Source organism: Cucurbita maxima, unplaced genomic scaffold (assembly GCF_002738345.1).
Source record: "Cucurbita maxima cultivar Rimu unplaced genomic scaffold, Cmax_1.0 Cma_Scf00034, whole genome shotgun sequence".
Taxonomy (NCBI): Eukaryota; Viridiplantae; Streptophyta; class Magnoliopsida; order Cucurbitales; family Cucurbitaceae; genus Cucurbita; species Cucurbita maxima.
This window is the reverse complement of record NW_019272050.1, coordinates 895,617-912,681: the sequence shown is the minus strand read 5'-3', so window position 1 is coordinate 912,681 and position 17,065 is coordinate 895,617. Positions and strand designations below refer to the sequence as shown.

General features: G+C 40.6%; 3 protein-coding genes across 3 annotated transcripts; all 3 read left to right on the top strand.

The window, feature by feature from the left end:
- Positions 1 to 1,153: 1,153 nt before the first annotated feature.
- On the top strand, positions 1,154 to 5,875 carry LOC111467672 (protein decapping 5-like). The gene is made up of 8 exons (XM_023112656.1): positions 1,154 to 1,497; positions 3,003 to 3,103; positions 3,344 to 3,415; positions 3,512 to 4,453; positions 4,747 to 4,812; positions 4,888 to 5,085; positions 5,183 to 5,296; positions 5,375 to 5,875. The coding sequence occupies exons 1-8, from the start codon at positions 1,350 to 1,352 to the stop codon at positions 5,516 to 5,518; spliced, it is 1,785 nt and encodes a 594-aa protein (XP_022968424.1). The 5' UTR covers positions 1,154 to 1,349; the 3' UTR covers positions 5,519 to 5,875.
- A 973-nt stretch (positions 5,876 to 6,848) lies between these two features.
- LOC111467678 (probable transmembrane ascorbate ferrireductase 4) lies at positions 6,849 to 9,230 on the top strand. The gene is made up of 4 exons (XM_023112663.1): positions 6,849 to 7,280; positions 7,362 to 7,413; positions 7,497 to 7,693; positions 8,737 to 9,230. The coding sequence occupies exons 1-4, from the start codon at positions 7,131 to 7,133 to the stop codon at positions 9,067 to 9,069; spliced, it is 732 nt and encodes a 243-aa protein (XP_022968431.1). The 5' UTR covers positions 6,849 to 7,130; the 3' UTR covers positions 9,070 to 9,230.
- Positions 9,231 to 9,961: 731 nt separating this feature from the next.
- LOC111467669 (protein CHUP1, chloroplastic-like) lies at positions 9,962 to 16,143 on the top strand. Its single transcript, XM_023112654.1, has 9 exons — positions 9,962 to 10,609; positions 10,706 to 10,740; positions 10,817 to 11,560; positions 12,229 to 13,593; positions 13,669 to 13,800; positions 14,539 to 14,720; positions 14,879 to 14,990; positions 15,719 to 15,862; positions 15,956 to 16,143. The coding sequence occupies exons 1-9, from the start codon at positions 10,501 to 10,503 to the stop codon at positions 16,055 to 16,057; spliced, it is 2,925 nt and encodes a 974-aa protein (XP_022968422.1). The 5' UTR covers positions 9,962 to 10,500; the 3' UTR covers positions 16,058 to 16,143.
- Positions 16,144 to 17,065: the final 922 nt, after the last annotated feature.

Here is a 17,065-nt window from a genome sequence, read left to right as displayed (position 1 = left end):
TACCATCTAAGGTCATATTTTATTAAATAGAAAATTATATATATATATATATATATATATATATATATATATATATATATATATATATATATATATGAGTTTCGTCATCTATAAACAATTAAGGATTATTATAAAATATTAAAGTGTAACGGCCCAGATCCACTGCTAGCAGATATTGTCTCTTGGGGCTTTTCTTTTCGGGCTTCTATATGGAAAATCAACACTCAATGATTCTACATGCAACCTAAACTACATAAAATTGTAAATAAACTTAGTTATTGGCTAAAGAAAGCACAAATGCTTCTTTTACAGTACATTTTCCAAGTCTTACAAATGCAACATACATGGTTTTATATAGCCTCAAAATAAAGCTACTAAAGACATTCTAAAGTTAACATTCATACTTAATGACTTTAATTAACCATTATGTAATTGTAACCTAAAGTAAATTAAAAATCTTAAAATAAATTAATGAAATACAATAGCTCTAAATTATTCTAAAGTGCAGTCCACCAAAATTCAAAACAGGAAACTTCATTCTTCTTGAATGTGACATGAATTGAAATATATTTTATAATTTCAACAATATTTTCTTCACATCTTCATGGAAGTATATTGTATGATTGATGTCTATTGGTTCATATCACTTCCCTTCAAGGCTTTAAAACGCGTCTGCTAGGTGAAGATTTCCACACCTGGTGGTTTGTTTTCCTCCCCAACCAATGTGACACATCACAATCCACCCCCTTCGAGGCTAGCGTATTTGCTGACACTCTTTCCTTCCTCCAATCGATGTGAGACCGCCCCCAAATCTACCCTCTTTGGGGAACACCGAGAAGGCTGGCACATTGTCTGGTGCCTGACTCTGATACCATTTGTAACGACTCAGATCCACCGCTAGCAAATGTTGTTTTATTTAGGGTTTCCCTTTTGGGCTTCTCTCAAAGCTTTAAAATGCTTCTGGTAGTGGAAAGGTTTCCACATCTTTATAAATGATAGATGATAGTTTGTTCGGGTCGGAATGGACATTAGATAAAGTATTCAAAATAAAGTTTATTCGACGGTAAATAATTGGACTTGAAAAGAAATTAGTCTAAGACAAAGAAAGACGGGCCATTTGGGATAATCCAGATTTCCTTGGCAATTGGAGATGTTTTTTGTTGGATAATTTCTTGTGCAGTCGCGAATGGTTTTGTTTAATAAAACGCTCGCAGAAGCGCTTTTCGTCAATTTCCTACCGCTTTCCCCTGACAGGTCGCGCCACATAACCCACCTTCTCTCCATCACACCTTCCCAAACCAAAACCCTATTCTTTTCTTTCCCTCAGATTTGTTTCTGGGTCGGAGGTTATGGCTTCCGAGAGCGATTCCAGATCCAGTTCGGCGGCCGATTCGTATGTTGGAAGCTTGATAAGCTTGACTTCCAAGAGCGAGATTAGATACGAAGGCGTTCTTTACAACATCAACACGGAAGAGTCTAGTATCGGACTTAGAAATGGTAATTTCCTCCGCCCCAGTTTCTAATTTTTGATGTTCTCTTTTTTCTGTGTTGGGGAAGGTTTGATTTGTTTTTCTCCTGGATCCGATTCGTCGTTGTTAGTCGAGCGTGATGTTTTTTATTAGATCGGTGAAGTTCCTGGCGAATCTTAGGTTTAGATTTTTCGTTTCTTAAGGGAGATTTTGACCTTTTTACTCCGCCGTAGGGAGGAATTACGAAGTTCTATTAGATTTTCTCGTCTGGGTGCTTGTCTTGCATCATTTACTAGCTAGGAGATTTAAATTTACCGAATTGATTCATACGGTGATACGCGTCTGAATCCTCAAACCACATCCCGGCTAATTATTGGCCTCCTGTGATTGCGAAACTGAATTGTGCGTAGAGTTTGCGTGGAGTTTTTACTGTTTAATGTTATTGATGATACCATTTTTTCTTGGTGGTCTGGGGAATATTGCAAAGAAGGTGTTCGTCTTGTAAACCAGGCTAAAATTACTAGCTTGCAAAAAGAAAGGGATTTTGAAATAGAAAAGAATTTCCTGGACTCCCAAATGGGCATGAAGGTTTTCAAATGGATTCCCTTTGCCATGCTATAACAACTATCTCGTTTGGAAGAGAAACAGGGGGTGGTTTACCTCGGCTTAACGAAACCTCAGCAAAGAAGTTTATGGAGTGTTTGGTATAATGTAAATAAAACTGGAGCCCTTCTTGTTTTGTGAGGTCTGCAGTGGTAGAAACGTTTGCTTTTGGAAATGGCACCTTCTCTTATTAATCTCTCTTGTTCTTAAAGGAGTCAATGCTACGGTTTGGGTCTGGAAAAGGCACCGTCTCTTGTTAATATCAGTTGTGTGCAGATGGCACTTTTGTATATACTTGTTGAGCTTTGAAACTTGGGGCACTTCCTTTGCTTTTCCAACAATACTTTGGTTGTAGAGAGCAGTTGTTACATGGACATCCCTGTAGGAAATCTGACCAAAGTGCTTAGGGAAAATGCTGTTTAGATATCTTTGGGAAAGTTGCCTTGAGTGGCATTGTAGAATTATCTTAAATGCTCCTTGTAGATCTTGACTATTGTCGGGGTGTTGTTCATGTTGATTGCTAGTTTTTACCTTTGTATTACGTATCACTTATTGGGGGAGAAAAATGAAAAGGAAAAGAATGGCTGTAGTTTGTAGAAGTGCATTAACAACTATTTGCATGCTGCTGCCTTTGTGTATCATAGTGAAGTGCTCCATGGTTAAGGAAGGTATTGTATTTTGATCAAACCTTGGCCAATCATAGTGAAGTGATAGGTTGGGTTTCAGGTAGGTCTCGTCATGAAATCTTTTCAAATATTGACTCCATTTCCTCATGTTTAAGAAGTCATCATTTCCATCCATGATGCGACAAGTGGCTGAAATTCTCATTAAAATATTATTCTTGATGTCATATTGATGCATATTAATCCATTTTCTCAAGGTGCCTGAAAAATTGACATTTATGTGATATTCAAATATTTCTCTTTTTAGTACGGTCATTTGGAACGGAAGGGAGAAAGAAGGATGGGCCACAAGTCCCACCAAGTGACCAAGTTTTTGAATACATCTTGTTTCGTGGAAGTGATATCAAGGTAACTTTTATACAGACATTACTATTAACTATAACGTGGTAGTGGCAGAATGCTGAGTTTCATGATTCCTCTGTGACATCAAGGTATCTTTTGTGTGGATACCGATGAACCTTGTGATGTACTTGGCACATTATAACATAGCTTCTTTATATGATTTAATTCATGCAAAAGATCTTTTTAAGTTGGCATGCGCCGAGGCTGTCTTATAAATTAGTTTTGACTTGTTGGCTCTTTTTGCAGGATCTACAGGTAAAATCTTCCCCGCCTGTTCAGACTACATCCTTGATAAACCATGATCCAGCTATTATTCAGGTAAAGGAAATCCCCATGGCCCCCCTGCTCCCTTCCTCGATTTATTAAACCTAATGTGAAGGTGAGCTTATGTGTTTGGTGGATTTTTTTGTGCAGTCTCACTATCCTCGTCCAGTATCGATTCCTTCAAGCCTGCCTCCTCCTGTTAGTGGGCCTTTGCCTGATATTAATTCTCAGGCCATGCCAATGGGAATTCCTGGATCTAATTTCCAGAGTGGGTTGCCTTTATATCAGCCTGTAGGAAATGTGGGGTCTTGGGGAGCTTCTCCTTCGCAACCTCCTCCAAATCCAAGTGCTGGTGGACTTGGTTTGCCAATGTACTGGCAAGGGTATTATGGCCACCCTAATGGACTTCCTCACATGCATCAGCAATCGTTACTTCGTCCACCACCTGGCCTGTCGTTGCCTTCTTCCTTGCAGCAGCCACTGCAATATCCTAATCTTAATGCTTATTTACCCACTGGGGCACCAAATCCATTAGAAGTTTCATCTTCTTTATTCTCTGCTAATCCTACCGCTCCTAGTTTATCATCCACAGCAATGCCACCAGTAACTGTATCTTCGACACATCCATCTGTGCTGACTGTTCCACAGACGTCTGAGATGTCATCAAGCTCAATGGTCAACAAGACAATAAATTCTGCTCTTCCTCAAGCTCCCATAAGTACCAATTTGACATCGCTATCTCCTTTGACTGCAAGTTTAGATGTCAGTCCTGTTGTGCCTCCAACTACTAACAAAACTACCACAGTTTCTGGTCCAGCTTTGTCTTATCAAACTGTCTCTCAATCTACATCCTCTATTATTGGAACATCGAATTCTGTTCTCACAAGTGCGCCTGCACCTGCCCTTGTGACTCCAGACCAGCTGTTACATACTACTGTAGTCTCTTCATCTCTGCCTTCGCAAACAGTTCAGAAGGATGTGGAAGTGATTCAAGCATCTTCCTCACTAGCAGCCGAACAAACTGTTCCAGTTCCAGCAGATACTCAGCCACCGTTATTACCGTTACCGACGTCTTCACGAGTTGTTCAGAAGGTGCTCTTTCTGTGGCCACATATACTACATACAGGAACAATATGGTTAAATGTCCTTGCAGGAATACATATTCAGGCCTTCTTTGGTGTTCTCTAACATTTAGGCTGTTCAGATATCGTGTAAATATGCACAATATGTTTCATTAGAAGCCGTTTGCTATTGTTTGTAGTAGAAATCAGAGTGATTTGGATATTTGTCATTATCTCATGTACTAGGAGTATACTATTTGTTTGCCCAATGTACTTTTCATGCTACATAGCGTTCTAATGTTTTGACTTCTTGTTTTTCCCCAGCCAAACGGTTCAACTTCACAAACTCGGCACATATACAGGGGACGTGGTAGAGGAAGACGATTTGGGGTAATGTGTGCTTCTTGATTTAGGTCTCTTATTATTAGGAATCCTCTGTTAACCTGTATTATTTTCTGTTTGCAGAACCAACATCCAACAGAGCAATTCACAGAAGATTTTGACTTCATGGCAATGAATGAGAAATTTAACAAGGATGAAGTCTGGGGTCATCTTGGCAAGAATACCAAATCTCCAAAATACAACGACGGGGATGAAAAATTCAGTGATGAAGACGACACCTATGAAGAAGATGACGGTGAATCATCAAAGTTGGGGATCAAGGTCTTATTTTCAATGCCATACACTTGCTATGACTTGTTATGTTAAAGAAATACTTACTTTCCTGCCCACATAAAACTGATTCACATCATGTCTACAGTCTGTGTACAATAAGGACGACTTTTTTGATACTCTCTCAAGCAACACTACTAACAATGAAGCTCAGAACGGTAGGAGGACGAGATACTTTGAACAAATCAAGTTGGACACTGAGGTATGTTATATGAATAGGTTAACGTTGTATGTTTTTAGAACCATTCTTCATAGTATCTGATGTTGTTTGGTGCTGCAGACATTTGGTGAGTTTGCAAGATACCGAGGTGGTCGTGGTGGTTTTGGTTCCGGACGCGGTGGTCGTCGTGGTGGTTATTATGGGAGGGGATATGGCCATGGTGGAAGGGGTCGAGGGCGAGGTATGCATAACTATAATCCATAGGTGACCCTGATTATGCTCGACTGTTGTATACAAATATGAGCTGCCTGCTAATATCTCAAAGATCTGCTATAATTTTCCTTGGAGTTTTATACTGTTGTGCAGAAAATAAATAGTAGAGCATGTGATATTCCTTGTTATAAAGGTGCAGACATAGTTGTAAGAAAGCATTTGGTGTTGTAGGCTCTGTCGATTCACAAAATGTACTAAAGGTGTTCTAGTTATTCAACTCATCCTCTTGATGTTTTTCTCTATTGTAATTAACTGTCAACCTGCGCGTCTTGTTACTTGGCTCTTGTTTGACGAGTTGGTGAAATCATTATGTATCATTTTATGTTTTATAAACTTTGGTGTTTTATTGTTTTATTCCTCTTTTTCATTTTAGGGAAATAGTTTTCCAATTGATTTAAACTAATGATTAATGAATGTCGGTACGGAAAGCCTAATCTGATGACTCAGTCAGGCTTCCTCACCACTCTTGTGGTGATTGATGCTTTCGACTCCCTAGTGGAAGCCTGAACCTTTGAAAACGGCATCCTCAATGCTTGAGGCTGAGGTTGTAGTCGGGTTGATCAATAATTCTACGAAACGTCAGGGGTGAATTGGGACCTCTGAGTGGTGAACTAGTCTTATGAGTGAGTTGAGAGAGCTATCGTCTTTAAGTTAGGCCAGAGCTCAAGAATTGGCTGTCGACAAATGGGTTAGACTACCAAGATTGGTGGTTTTCAAACATTCTATGCTTTGTTTTAGGTTAAACTAACGGTCGATAAAGATATTGTTATATTTTCAAAAGTTACAATGTAGTCATTTCATAAATGTTTCAAAATTATGTTTGAAATAGAAAATTATTACAACGTTGGATGGAAAGTTGCCAAGACAGTTCTTAAATTGACCTGAAATGTTTGTTCATAAACGTTTCAAAGCTATCTTTGAAATTGATAAACTTTGAAACTGATAAAAAAATCTGTTACAATGTTGAATGGAAAGTTGACAAAAGAGTTCTTAAATTGATGTGAGATGTTCGTTTTGATTTAATTGAAAACAACAAATGCGCGTTAAGATTTAACTAAAAAAATTGACCTTGTTCTGCATCAATTTTTTGTCGAACATTTTTAATAGATTGGTAAGAATATGTATATTTTTTTAAACAAATGGAAGCAACAACACCAAAATAGCACAATGGATTGGGAAAAATTTTATTTTCTCTAAAAAGTTCTCATTCTAGTCAAAGTTCAATCCTTCCATCGTTACACAAGCCTTCAAATTTAGTAAACGGATATTTTTATCTTTCGTTGACTGTATTTAACCCCTGCCCCCTCCAACCCCATGAGTACCCGTGCGATTTCCAGACCTGTTTTCTCAAAATTAGTGATCGAAACTTCTAAACGATCCGATTTTGTGAAGTCCCAGATGAAAAATCGGCTCTATGCACAGTTCCCCAGATAAGTTTCCAGGTCTGGTTTTCAAAAGCAATTCCGTGTACTCCACAGCAGAGCGGCAGCCATAAATTAAAGTAGACCCACAGTTTCTTTGTCCGCGATTTGCACAGCCTACCAACCTCTGCACTCGCAGCCGCGTCAAGATCGTTGAGCTGCAGGCTGCCTTCTCCATCTCCATGGCCGCAGCATTGCCCTCACTGACCCCATTACTCATTTTTGCCAGAATTTTGGGACTGCTTGTTGCCGTTCTGATCTTCGTTTGGGCTCTTGCCTTCAGTTCTAGCTTCGGCCATCTTCCCCCGGCCCCAGATGACCGTATCTTCGATGTATGCCAATTTCGACCCATTTAGATTTCGACCCAAGTTTTATTTTGTGTGAATAAAAGGGGTTTGAGTTTTGCTTTGCAGGTTCTGCATCCTTTGTTCATGGTAATTGGTTTCATTCTACTCAGCGGAGAAGGTGTGTATGACCCAAAATGTTGATACAATCTGTTGATCTGTGAAATGGGTATCATGTGTTTGTTTTTTTGCTATGATTTTCAGCGATTTTGGTTCATAGTTGGCTGCCTGGTTCGAGGAATTTGAGGAAATCTGTTCATCTGATTCTTCAAGGGCTGGCTTTGACTTTTGGGATTTTTGGAATTTGGACTAAGTTTCATTGGGATCGTGGCTTTCTGGCTAACTTCCACAGCTTACATTCTTGGTTGGGTTTGAGCGTTTTCACTTTGTTTGGAGCTCAGGTTTTCTCCTCTTTCTCTTTACCCCTTTACTTCCATCAAATTCTTAATATACTCTTCCCCTGCATGCCTTGAATTTGATGAACTGAACTAGAAAGATGTGTTTAAAATGTAATGTTGAAGAACCAGAATGTTTCTTCTTTTTCAATTCAATGCTTGGAATGAATGCCTTGTGAATTCTTGTTGAGATCTGCTAGTGACAATAGTGTGGGAGAGTGTCAGCCATGCTATAAGAGGAGGAGTGGATTGTGAGATTCCACATTGATGGGAGAGTGCCAACGAAGACGCTGGACCTCCGAAGGGAGACGGACTGTGAGATCCTACATCGATTGGAGAGTACTAGTGAGGACGCTAGGCCCTGAAGGGATTGTGAGATCCTACGTCGGTTGGAGAGTGCCAGCGAGGACGCTAGGCCCCCAAAGAGAGGTGGATTGTGAGATCGCACATCGATGGGAGAGTACTAACGAGGACACTGGACCCTGAAGGGAGATAGATTGTGAAATCTCACATTGGTTGGAGAGGAAACATTCTTTATAAGAATGTGGAAACCTCTCCCTAACAAATGCGTTTTAAAAACTTTGAGGGAAAGTCTGGAAGGAAAAGCTCAAAGACGACAATATTTACTAGCGGTAGCCTTGGATTGTAACCCATGGGACACATATGATGTTATTATCACAAGCAAGCCTTTAATTCTTCTTCAGTATTAGGAAGCACCTTGCCCTCTTGATGGCAATGTGAAGGAGCCATCCATTGCTGCTTTCTTATATCCCAACTTGATTGGGAGTCCTCTGCCCCTCATTTATTATGGTCTTTTTCTGTAAGACCTTGAATGCCCAGGTTCTGAAATGGTCCTACTTTACCTAACGAAATGTTATGTTATAAACTTAAAAGGCTAGAGGTTCGAATCTCATCTCCATACGGGGCTAAACTATAAAGTTGAGACCAAAACCTGAGATTTTCCAACCCTTACTCAAAACACATTCAAATCAAACGAACTGCGACGATTCGGATGATACTAAGCTAAAATATGGTGTGTTTGAATGCAGTGGATGATGGGTTTTCTGAGCTTCTGGCATTGGAGGGAGGTGAGAGCAACAAGAGAAAGAGTGCTGCCATGGCATGTGTTCCTTGGGCTATACAGTTACGCATTGGCAGTGACAGTAGCAGAAACAGGGCTTCTAGAGAAGCTGACATTGTTGCAAACAAAGAGAAACGTCCCTAGAAAAGGCCCTGAAGCCATGGTTGTCAACAGTCTAGGCCTGGCCTTGGCTTTGCTCGGTGGAATTGTGGTGCTCACTGCTATATCTCCTAAATATACTCCTTCACTTCCCACCATCAAACAGCCATTTGTCTCCAATTCAAAGCCATTGTCTTCTTAATAAACAGCCTTTTCTGCCATTTTTCTTCATGTGTGTAAACCATAAAACCTTAGACTTTCGGGTATACAAGAACTCTCTCTCTCTCTCTCTGCATAATGAATAGTGTATAAACAAAAGATTAGGGAATTTTGGGCGTATAAAGTCATTTTGTAATGGTTTGTTAACGGTATAACTCAACTAGTAAAACTATACGTGTGACTTTGGATTGGAGTACTAATGATCTGTCGACTGCATAGTTCAACTGATTGTAGTATACACTTTGGATAATCTATCAACTACATAGCTCAACAAGGACTAGTGTAACTAATTGCATAGGTCAATCGTGCATAGCTTAGGCATGGATCCTTTTTCAGGGTTGCGATCAGATTTATTCATTAAAAAGAATCGATTCAATGGCAATTCCAAATTTCAATCTTTTTCAGTAGATATTGTCTACTTTGGCCCGTTATGTATCGCCGTTAGCTTCTCGGTTTTGAAACGCGTCTATTAAAAAGAAGTTTTCAAGCCCTTATAAACAATGTTTCGTTCTCCTCTCCAACCAATATGAGATCTCACATTTATCGACTTTGAAGAAACTAAACTGTGTCAACCAAGCGGATGAATAAGGTCCACAAAATCACGCTCTTGGATGACATGACATATTGGCTATTACTTTTTGGCGTTTGGGTTCTCTTATTTATGACCCAGAAAGCTACCTTTCGCCATATTCTGCAAGCTTGGCTCACTAATATTCTCTACTTATTGGCATCTCTATTCTCAAATTGATGTCCAAAAATCACTTTCCATTCTTCATTGTTTTACAGTCTCAAACTTTTCACGCATTCAAGACAGATTTTAATGAACCGTCTAAGCCATTTAAACAAGTTGTTTCGAAGATGATAGCGGCTGGCAGAAGAAAACAAGAAGCCCGAGAGACATGCCAAAAAGGGTACCATGTGGGTTGCATGCCCATTCGTCTTTTGAGTTTGCCTTACTTTGTTGCCTTCTCGACAGCACGGTTCCATATGCTTCGGTCCATCGAGCAAGCGGCTAAGAATCAAGTCACAGCCTTGCCCTTGCTCGTGTCTATCTTCTTTCACACTTGGTCTGTGGTGAGCTTTAACGCAGCATTTTTTGGTGTTAATACTCTGTGTGCTCAATCCTTTGAATGAGTGGTGCAACATGTTAAATACCCACAAATTCTTGGCACGCAATCCTTTTGGATAAGCGCTGGCCACTAGTTATTGGTGGCTACCATGGCTCTTAGCTAGTTAGCATCAAAATTTGTCTTAAAACTTCTAGTTGTTGTAAATTCTCAGCATACTCTGGTTCCATGGGGCTACAATGATTTGAAATGTTAGCCATGGAGGTGGGGTGGAATGGGCGCTACAGTTTTGAAGAACTGGGTTATCTCAACTGGGAAGTTAAAATCTTTATGTCAGTATTTGCTTGATGGTACTCAGGCTAGGCCTTGTGGTAGCTGCTTCAGTTGCAGCCTATGCTGTAAGACATATCAATGTTAAAAACTCAAAATCCGTCGCCTCTGTCGACAAGCTCACCGGTATTTATATTCAAACTACAGTTCTTCATTGTTCAACTCTGGATAAGTTTTGTTATGTTGCCTGATGTGTTGAAATTATTCTTTTTTGTTGCTTAGAAAATGGTGAAGAGAAGGAGGAGATTAAACATTATGTAAGTAATTGTTTAGAGCTTCCTGGAAACTATTTAGGATACCTTCTTGAATTGAATGAACTCTCTTTTATATTAGGTGGAGGAAGAGGAGGAAGAAGAAGTCAAGTTAATAAGTAGTGTGTTTGATCAAGTTCCTGTTTATATAACTGAAGATGAAGACATTTTACCTGAATTTGAAGAACTTTTATCTGGGGAGATTGAGTTTCCATTACCTGAAATCGACGACGACAAAGCCGAGAAGGATAGAGTGTATGAAACCGAGATGGCAAACAACGCGAGCGAATTGGAACAGTTGCGTAACTTAGTACAGGAATTGGAGGAGAGGGAAGTGAAGCTTGAAGGTGAACTGCTCGAATACTACGGATTAAAAGAGCAGGAATCCGACATTACGGAGTTGCAGAGGCAGCTCAAGATCAAGGCAGTAGAGATTGATATGCTTAATATTACCATTAGCTCTTTGCAGGCTGAAAGGAAGAAGCTTCAAGAGGAGATTGCACAAGATGGTATGGTTAAGAAGGAGTTGGCGTTTGCTAGGAATAAGATCAAGGAGCTGCAAAGGCAGATTCAGCTTGATGCTAACCAAACAAAAGGGCAGCTGTTGTTGCTTAAGCAACAAGTTTCTGGTCTACAGGCAAAGGAGATGGAAACTAGAAGGAAAGATGATGAAATGGAAAAGAAACTGAAAGCTGTGAAGGATTTGGAGGTTGAAGTTATGGAGCTTAAGCGGATGAATAAAGAACTTCAAATTGAAAAGCGGGAGCTGACTATTAAACTCGATGCTGCCGAGAATAGCATCTCGACTCTCTCGAACATGACAGAAGTAAGAACTTGAAACATCTCTTACAAATAAGTCACCATGTTTGTAACAGCCCAAGCCATAAGTCATAAGTCACTATGTTTGTTCTCTCAAGCCCACCGCTAACATATATTGTCCTTTTTGGGCATTTCCTTTCAGGTTTCCCCTCAAGGTTTTAAAATGCGTTTGCTAGGGAGAGGTTTCCACACCTTTATAATAAGGAATGCTTCGTTTCCCTCTCCAACCGATGTGAAATCTCACACTCCCTTAGGGACTTAACGTCCTCGTAGACACACGCCCAGTGTCTGGCTCTAATACCATTTGTAATAACCCAAGCCCACCGCTAGTAGATATTATCCTCTTTGGGTTTTTTCTTTTGGGCTTCCCTTCAAGGTTTTTAAAACGCGTCTACTAGGGAGAGGTTTCCACACTCTTATAAAGAATGCTTTGTTCTTCTCTCCAACCGATGTGAGATCTCACAATTCACCCCTTTTAGAGCCCCGCGTCCTTACTGGCACTCGTTCCTCTCTCAAACGACAGATTTTTTAGAAAATAGCAACTCAAATATGATGTCACTGATGCTTTTAGTTTTATCTCAAAAGACTTGATTTTTGTATGGTCAAACAGGCAAGTAATTATTGCTTGAAAAAGGTCTCCTATGCCTGAATGCTCATTCTTTTTTTACGTTGCAGAGTGAATTGGTATCCCAAACTAGAGAGGAAGTCAACAGTTTAAGGCATGCAAATGAGGACTTAATAAAGCAAGTTGAAGGACTTCAAATGAATAGGTTCAGTGAAGTTGAGGAATTAGTTTACCTTAGATGGGTCAATGCCTGCCTAAGATATGAACTCCGCAACTACCAGGCGCCTACCGGAAAACTATCCGCTCGTGATCTCAACAAGAATTTGAGCCCAAAATCACAGGAGAAGGCTAAACAACTCATGTTGGAGTATGCTGGATCGGAACGTGGACAAGGAGACACCGATCTCGAAAGCAACTTCTCCCAACCATCTTCTCCTGGAAGTGAAGATTTTGACAATGCTTCAATTGATAGTTCCTTTAGTAGATATAGTAGCCTCAGTAAGAAACCAAGCTTGATCCAGAAGTTGAAGAAATGGGGCGGTCGGAGCAAAGATGATTCGAGCGCTCTTTCGTCACCAGCCAGATCATTTTCGGGGAGTTCTCCGAGCAGGATGAGCATGAGTCAGAAGCCAAGAGGTCCATTAGAAGCATTGATGCTTAGAAATGCAAGTGACAATGTTGCAATCACCACGTTTGGTATGATGGAACACGAAATTCCCGACTCTCCAAGCACCCCGAATCTGCCAACTATCAGAACTCAAACTCCTAATGAATCCTTGAATTCAGTAGCATCATCATTTCAGCTGATGTCTAAATCAGTTGAAGGAGTATTAGATGAGAAATATCCAGCATACAAAGACCGACATAAACTGGCATTAGCAAGAGAGAAGCAAATTAAGGAAAGGGCTGATCAAGCAAGAGCAGAGAGGTTTGGCAATATTTCAAATTCAAATTTGAACACTGAATTTAAAGGTAAGACAGATAAAGATAGATATGCAACTTTGCCGCCAAAACTTTCTCAAATAAAGGAAAAACCAGTTGTACCTAGTGCTTCTGCTGATCCATCTGGTGAAGATAAGACGACGGAGTCTCCAGCCATAAGCAGGATGAAGCTAGCTGAGATCGAGAAGCGACCTCCACGAACGCCTAAGCCACCACCAAAACCATCAGCAGGTGCTTCTGTAAGTAAAGGTCCCAATCCTCAAGGTGGTGTACCAGCTGCTCCACCTCTACCACCACCACCTCCACCACCTGGTGGACCGCCTCGTCCACCGCCTCCTCCGGGAAGCTTGGCTAAAGGTGTAGGTGGTGATAAGGTTCATAGAGCGCCTGAGTTAGTTGAATTCTATCAGACGTTAATGAAACGAGAGGCAAAGAAGGATACTCCTCTACTTTCTTCTACAACATCAAATGTATCTGATGCTAGAAGTAACATGATTGGGGAGATTGAGAACAGATCATCATTCCTCATAGCAGTGAGTAGATCATTCTCTTCTCAGCTTGCCATTATATAGTAATTTGACAGTTGATAAGTTCGTTGCTAAATCCAGGTTAAAGCTGATGTGGAAACTCAAGGCGATTTTGTCATGTCATTGGCGGCTGAAGTTCGAGGAGCTACCTTCTCTAATATAGAGGATGTCGTGGCCTTCGTAAATTGGCTAGACGAAGAGCTATCGTTCTTGGTACGACATTCATTTTATTTACTAATCTCCATTATGGATTGAGTTTTGATAAAAAAGATATAAGACTACCGAATGTGAGATCCCACATCGGTTGGAGAGGAGAACGTAACATACCTTGTAAGAGTGTGGAAACCTCTCCCTAACAGACGTGTTTTAAAATCTTGAGGGAAACCCAGAAGGGAGAGCCCAAAGATAACAATACCTGCTAATGGTGGGCTTGAGTTGTTACAAATGGTATCAGAGCTAGACATCGGGAGGTGTGCTAGCGAGGATGCTGGGTCCCCAAGGGGGGTGGATTGTGAGATCTCACATCGGTTAGAGAGGAGAACGAAACATTGCTTATAAAGGTGTGGAAATCTCTTCCTACTAGTCTCGTTTTAAAATCTTGAGGGAAGCCCAAAGGGGACAATATCTACTAACGGTGGGCTTAAGCTATTACAAATGGTATCAGAGTTAGACATCGGGAGGTGTGCCAGCGAGGACGTTGGGTCCCCAATGGGGGTGGATTGTGAGATCTCACATCGGTTGGAGAGGAGAACAAAACATTGCTTATAAAGGTGTGGAAACCTCTCCCTACTAGATGCATTTTAAAATCGTGAGGTTGATGGCAATAGGTAGCGGGTCAAAGTGGACAATATCTGCTAGCGGTGGACTTGTGTTACATCAAAGAAGATGCAAATATTATTTCATTCTATGTATCTCCTTGTTTATTAGTGTACTTTCTTGTCTTTGATTAAGGTTGATGAAAGGGCTGTCCTGAAGCACTTTGATTGGCCAGAAGGAAAAGCAGATGCATTAAGAGAGGCGTCTTTCGAGTATCAGGACCTAATGAAGTTGGAGAAGCGGGTCACCACGTTCGTCGATGAACCGAAACTTCCATGTGAAGCAGCTTTAAAGAAAATGTACTCCTTGCTTGAGAAGTAAGTATAGACAACGACAAGGTGTTCATATTAAAGAACTTGTGTCTGAACAAGTCAACTGTTGAACTTGTGCTGCCATGTTCCATTATTGGGAACATGGATGTTCCAATTTGTGTTGTCATGTCCAATCATTATTTTTGTTCTTTGTCTTCTGGCAGGGTTGAGCAGAGTGTCTATGCACTCCTACGCACAAGAGACATGGCTATCTCGCGATATCGAGAGTTTGGAATTCCAGTTGATTGGTTGTCAGATACAGGTGTTGTTGGAAAGGTATGACTTCGAGAAGATCGATCTTTTCTTCTTTGAGAACTTCGGGTTTTGAGTTTAGTTTTCATTTTAGATACGGAACACAAATAGATTCAGTTTAAAGAGGACAATATCGGTTAGCGTTGGGCATGGACGGTTACAAATGATATCAGAGCCAAACATCGGCGGCGTGCCAGCGAGGACGCTGGGCTCTCAAGGGAGGTGGATTGTGAGATCCCACATCAGTTGGAGAGGGGAACGAAGTATTCCTTATAAACCTCTCTCTAGTAGACGTATTTTAAAACTATAAGAGAAAGCCCTTGAAGGAAAAACCTAAAAAAGACAATATCTACTAGCGGTGTGCTAGCGAGGAAGCTGGGTTCCCTAAGGGAGTGGATTGTGAGATCCCACATTAGTTGGAGAGGGGAACGAAGCATTCCTTATAATGGTGTGGAAACCTCTCCCTAATAGACGAGTTTCAAAACCTTGAGAGAAATCCTGAAGAGCACAATATTTGCCAGCAGTGGACTTGGGCCGTTACAAATTGTATCAAATCCAAAAACTGGGCCAATGAGGACGCTGGACCCTCAAGATGAGTGAATTGTGAAATCCCACATCGGTTGGAGAGGAGAACGAAGTCTTCCTTATAACGGTGTAGAAATCTCTTCTTAGTAGACGCGTTTTAAAACCTTTAGGGGAAGCCCTCGAAGGAAATGCCTAAAGAAGACAATATCGTACTTTTACAAATGCAGATTAAGCTCTCATCAGTACAATTAGCAAGGAAATACATGAAGCGTGTTGCATCAGAACTTGATGCAATGAGTGAACCCGAGAAGGAGCCGAACAGAGAGTTTTTGGTCTTGCAAGGCGTCCGCTTCGCGTTCCGTGTTCATCAGGTACATTTCATCTCCATTCTTCACCCGAAGAACCTTATAGTATTTGAAAATTTTAGAAGTGTGGGTGACATATTGGATGTAATATGTTCCCAGTTTGCGGGAGGTTTTGACGCAGAGAGCATGAAGGCTTTTGAAGAGTTGAGGAGCCGAGTTCATACGACACAGATGGGTGATGATAACAAGCAAGAAGCCTGAATTATTTATTCAAGTTCATCGTTATCCCAATTTAATTTCAGCAATCATATACTTGTTGTAACTCATTGCTACAAGAGAGATGATTTCAGTTCGAGAATGTACAAGCAAATAGAAATGAATTGGAAAAACACCCTTGTTTCTTAGTTAGAGAGGGGAACGAACCATTCCTTATAAAAGTATGAAAACATTTTCCTAGCAGATGCGTTTTAAAATTATGAGGTTGATGATGATACATAATAGACCCAAATGAATAATATCGGCTAGCAGTGGGCTTATATTTGCAAACAGTATGGCAGCGACAAATAAAGATATTGAGTATGTATTTACATATAACTAAATAAATCGAGTATATTTCATTATATTAATGCAATATTATCTTGCCACAATGTGGAAATTTGGTATATGTGATATACAACAAGCTAAATGAGCCCATGTGTTAAGGTATTTTGGGCCATAATTCATCCTAATTCGTGGGCCCGTTACAAGAAATGAGCCCATGCATTAAGGTCTTTGGGACCATTATTAATACTTAATTCGTGGGCCCATTACAAGAAACGAGCCCATACTTTAAGGTCCTTTGGGCCCATAATAAACGCGTAATTTGTGAGCCCATTAAAAGAAACGAGCCCATACGTTAAGGAACTTTGGGCCCATAATGGATGCGTAATTCGTGGGCCCATTACAAGAAATGAGCCCATGCGTAAAGGTTTTCTGGGCCCATAATTAATGCGTAATTCGTCGACCCATGAGCACTACGTTAACGTCCTTTGGGCCCATAATGAATGCGCAATTCGTGGGCCCGTTACAAGAAATGAGCCCATGTGTTAAGGTCTTTGGGCCCATAATTGATGCGTAATTTGTGGGCCCATTACAAGAAATGAGCCCATGGGTTTAAGGCCCTTTGGGCTATAATTAATTCGTAATTTGTTGGCCCATTACAAGAAATGAGCCCATTCGTAAGCAAGCGCGCCATCCTTGTTCCAGAATGGCACGCGTAAAAAGAGTATA